The following is a 4331-nucleotide window of genomic DNA, read 5'->3' as shown; positions in this document are numbered from 1 at the left end:
TGGGAATAATACTCAGCAATGAAGAAAAAAATTAGGCTAGCTGTTCCAACAGCTGCTCTGTTAACTGGTCGAACGTGAATGTTTTTCACACATCTCCGACGAGATTTGACGGTTTATGCCGATAAACGCAATGGTCATTGAAGCAAAAAACTTTTAAGATGATTTGAACGAAGTAGACGGTGTGACTTCTCAGGTAAAACCTTTCCTGGCTAGCGGTCGATTAGAAAAGTTTGAGTAATTTGGACGACCAAATTGTCAATATTGAGCTCCTGAAAACCATAGTGTAGAAAAATACAAAGCAAATTGCATGAAAATTAACAAAAACAGTTCAACTGAAGTGAGACGGCAATCATAAAACATCAACAAGGAAAACCGTCTAAACGTAGTTAATTCGTCCGTCATCATTTGACTGCTTCTCAGCTTAATCAAAGAGTTCCCCTCAGCTAGTCATTAAAGAGTAGACTTACATCGGAACCTTTCCTGGGTAGAATCATCTCACCAGTGAGAACGCAAGGACCTGCAAGATGAGACTTTTCAACTGAGAAGGGGGTAAACTGTAGAAAGAAACTATGAAAAATGAGAGAAGCAGGTACCTCGGTAAATACATGGTTTACCCATCATGAGAGAGTGAGAGGTGCGGAGAGAAAGATATGTGAGGTCCAAGTACAACATGAATAATACAGAATAGGAAGTTCACTGAGTGAAAATAGTGTGACAGATGGTTAGAGTTTGGGAATGAGTTGGATGTGTTTATATTTCTTCGAAGTCACTGTCGGGAATATTCTTGGTTATGAATAAGTTTGTATAAATTAGTCAATTAAATTAATGTAAAATTTTTATTATAACTGAACACACACACTGTAAGAAAGGTGACACACCCAACTTTGAGCCTTTGATTTTTACATTGTTAAAAGGCAGAGGATTAAATCCAATAAAAACCAGAAAAGCTAAAAATATGGGCACATCCTAGACCTACTTACATCCTTTTTTGTGAACAGGTCAAGAGCAAAGTGGAAGAGGACTCAAAGTGCGAATTCTTATTCTCAGATGGCTGTGCACTTAACGTCACCGCAGAAGCAACAGAGCATGAACCGCTTTTCCACTGCCTGCAACAACTGACCTCACAATCAGTACTCAGAAGACAGAGGTTATGTACCAACCTGCCCGTCTGAAGTCGTATGAGGAACCAGCTATCACCATCAAAGGGGAAACCTTGAAGGCTGTTGGTAAGTTCACGTACCCTGGCACACTCTCCAGATCTGTGAACATTGAAGATGAAGTTGATACACATATCTCCAAGGAAAGCTCAGCATTCGGGCAGCTAGGTGAATCAGTGTAGGTGAGGCATTAGGCTAACCACCAAGTTGAAGCTGTATACATGCTAAACTTGGACGGTTTACGAACACCACACCGAAAAGATAAGCTGCTTCCACATGAACTGCCTGAGAAAACTGAAAATCACCTGGCAAGACAAGGTCCCAGACACGGAGGTCTCCCCACGAGCTGATCTGTCAGGTATCTACACACTGCTGAAGAGAGCGCAAATCAGGTGGGCAGGCCAGCTTGTTCGAATGTCTAGCACGCGACTCCTTAAGAGACCGTTTTACAGAGAACTAGCGGAAAGCAAGCGCACGCAAAGTGAGGAGAAAAAGCACTCCAAGGACACACTCAAAATTTCACTGAAAAGCTTTGAGATCAACTCCGACACCTGGAAAATTCATGCACAAGACTGCCTTGCCTAGGGAAGCTACACCAACAGAGGTGTCACCTCCGAACAGAACGGGATTGTAGGGGTACAAATAAAACGCGAATACGCAAGTCCAGAACCAACTCTTTGCCTTCAGTTCCAACAGATCACCGGTGCCCGACCTACGGCAGAGCCTTCCGTCTTCTCCCTTGTTGAGTCCTCGTCCATTAAGACAGACGAATATATATATATATATATATATATATATATATATATATATATATATATATATATATATATATATATAATGAGAAAGAAATATTATTTAAAACAGTTTGCTTCGGCCCCTCGCAACTTCGTTGGCTTCTTACAGAAACCTAGTTCGTCGGGCTCAGTTTGTGTGCGTGTAATTATTTATATTTTGAAATGCAGTTGTTTGGTCCTACGTTAAACAATTCTATGATTAAATGAATGCCTTCCAGCCGTGACTATCAGTGTTTTTTGTGGTATGGAGGGCTACATTATCCAATATATCCTATGATGGACAAATGTGATTCAAGGATTATTTAGCTGCTAATTGTAGCAGTTTGGGCGACCCTTGGATGCTCGCTCATTGTTTTGTTTGGTGCTTTTCAGCCTCAACATAGCGCTCAACGAAAACACATGCATTCCGGCCGTGACAATCCAGTTTTTTTTTTTTGCGATAATGAGCATAACATGCGTCTTTTTGAAGAATGCAGTGTAAAATTTGAAGGAGACTTGACAGGTATTTTTAGCAGGTCGAGTATCAACTTATTTGGCTTATGCATTTGCATGGTATTGTACTCATAGGATTATTTTTATTATTATTATTATTGTTGTATCATTTGTATACTCCTCGTTCAGTGACATAAACAAACATAACATTACTTGTTATTAAAGCACTAGTGTCCACCACCCATCCTTCACAACTGCATGGCCTTGTACCAAAGTTTATAAATTACTTATTGCCATCATCATCGTCGTCATCATCAATCAATCTTCGCATTCATTATTATCTTTCTGCATTCCAGTAAGCGCTCGCGCAACAAACTCATCTCTAAATGCATTTCTCGCTTGTATCTTCGCCGTCACCATCACTAGCTACTTACTCGCTGTTATGACCCCTTCCTTTTCACTACGAGTTCCTTTACGCATGCCTTTCGTAGTCCTTACTTTTTTCACCGATTCTGTCCAGCCTCCCCATATTAAAAAAGAAAAAATCCTCTTATATTAAATATTTGATTTATTTATTTTGTATTTTACTTCCTCTCTTCAATCAACTCTCTCTTTCTCTCTCATTCATATGTATATAATATAATATAATATATATATATATATATATCTTACTCATTCACTCATGCCGTTACCCACCTCTACAGACATATCCCCACCCACTACTTTCCTTTACTTTTTACAGCCTTTTCCACTTTATATCATACAACGCTCTCCCGCCCTATCCCCGCCTTTCTTTATGTCAATTTTCCTCTAACACCCCCCGCCTACTTACTTGTCTCACTAGTGCCGACCTGTGGTAATTCCTCAGTCTTTCAGTCTAGGTTGGTTAGCATCTCACAAACACGAAAACTTTTTCCGTAGCAAGAACACTTAGAAAAACACATTATTTCAATGCATGCATTCATGTGCCCTCACTCACGCGGGCACATAAACTGTTAGCATACGCACACACTAGGATAAATACATATACACACACGCACTAACACATACAAACATAGAGGGTGTACATATCTTTATATAAATACATACAGGGATTAGATTTTTAAGGGATTATTACAAACTATTTAACGGAGAAAATATAGATAGATACAGATTTATGAAAAAGTTACATGAAACCAACAAGACATCAACTGTCTTCCACTGATAAATTAAACAGCATTTCTATCTTCGGATATGAAGGATTTCTAGGAAGATTCTGTGCGGTCATTTTGTACGGATATTGAACTGGGCGAAAGGCCAAGGAGGCCTAAAGTGCAAAACATTCACCTTAAGAGATGTCCAGCCAGACAGTCTTATTATTACTTTTATTAATAGGAATCGGACTTACACATTCGATCAACCTCGTGAGTAAACTTTTATTACATTGCTCTCCATAATACTATTTTTTCATATTTTTATTTATTCGAAATATATATATATATATATATATATATATATATATATATATATATATATATATATATATATATTATCATGACTCCACCTCACTCTTTGTCACCTGTGTCTCGTTCTCTCTCTCTCTGTACATACATGTATATATACATACCTATCACTTTAACAATATAGATTACAGTAACTCCACCTATCTCTTTGTCTACAGTCTTTTCCCCTCCATCTCTCTCTCGGCATGTACCTGTACATTTCTGTTATACTACACACACACACATACACTTTACAAGGCTTTATGTTTGCCTCTCGTATATTTCTTTTTTCTTTATGCCTACTTCAACTCTACACCCTCTCTGTGTGTGTGTGTGTGTGTGTGTATCTTTACGCAAATTGTGCGCGCGCGTCTGCGTGCGTGTATGTTTATCAGACTCCACAATACCTCATCTCCTTTGCCCTTTTCCATTAAGTTTTGTCCCCCTCACCGCCTCAATCGTTTCAG

The 4331-nt window shown here is 38.9% G+C and overlaps 1 protein-coding gene across 33 annotated transcripts in view; it reads left to right on the top strand.

The window, feature by feature from the left end:
* Window positions 1–3058: 3058 nt before the first annotated feature.
* LOC106879161 (basement membrane-specific heparan sulfate proteoglycan core protein) overlaps window positions 3059–4331 on the top strand; it is a 175917-nt gene continuing 174644 nt past the window's right edge. For 22 of the 33 annotated variants that reach the window (XM_089343109.1, XM_089343107.1, XM_089343110.1 and 19 more), the window contains exon 1: window positions 3105–3786. In XM_089343109.1, coding sequence (XP_089199235.1) covers window positions 3718–3786 — 69 coding nt within the window. In that variant the 5' untranslated portion in view covers window positions 3105–3717. Of the gene's footprint in view, window positions 3787–4331 lie in introns of all 33 variants that reach the window. The other 11 variants (XM_089343102.1, XM_089343101.1, XM_089343100.1 and 8 more) reach the window with 4 other exon arrangements.

Source organism: Octopus bimaculoides, chromosome 26 (assembly GCF_046866305.1).
Source record: "Octopus bimaculoides isolate indiv1 chromosome 26, ASM4686630v1, whole genome shotgun sequence".
Lineage (NCBI taxonomy): Eukaryota > Metazoa > Mollusca > Cephalopoda > Octopoda > Octopodidae > Octopus > Octopus bimaculoides.
This window is presented reverse-complemented; position numbering and strand designations above follow the sequence as displayed.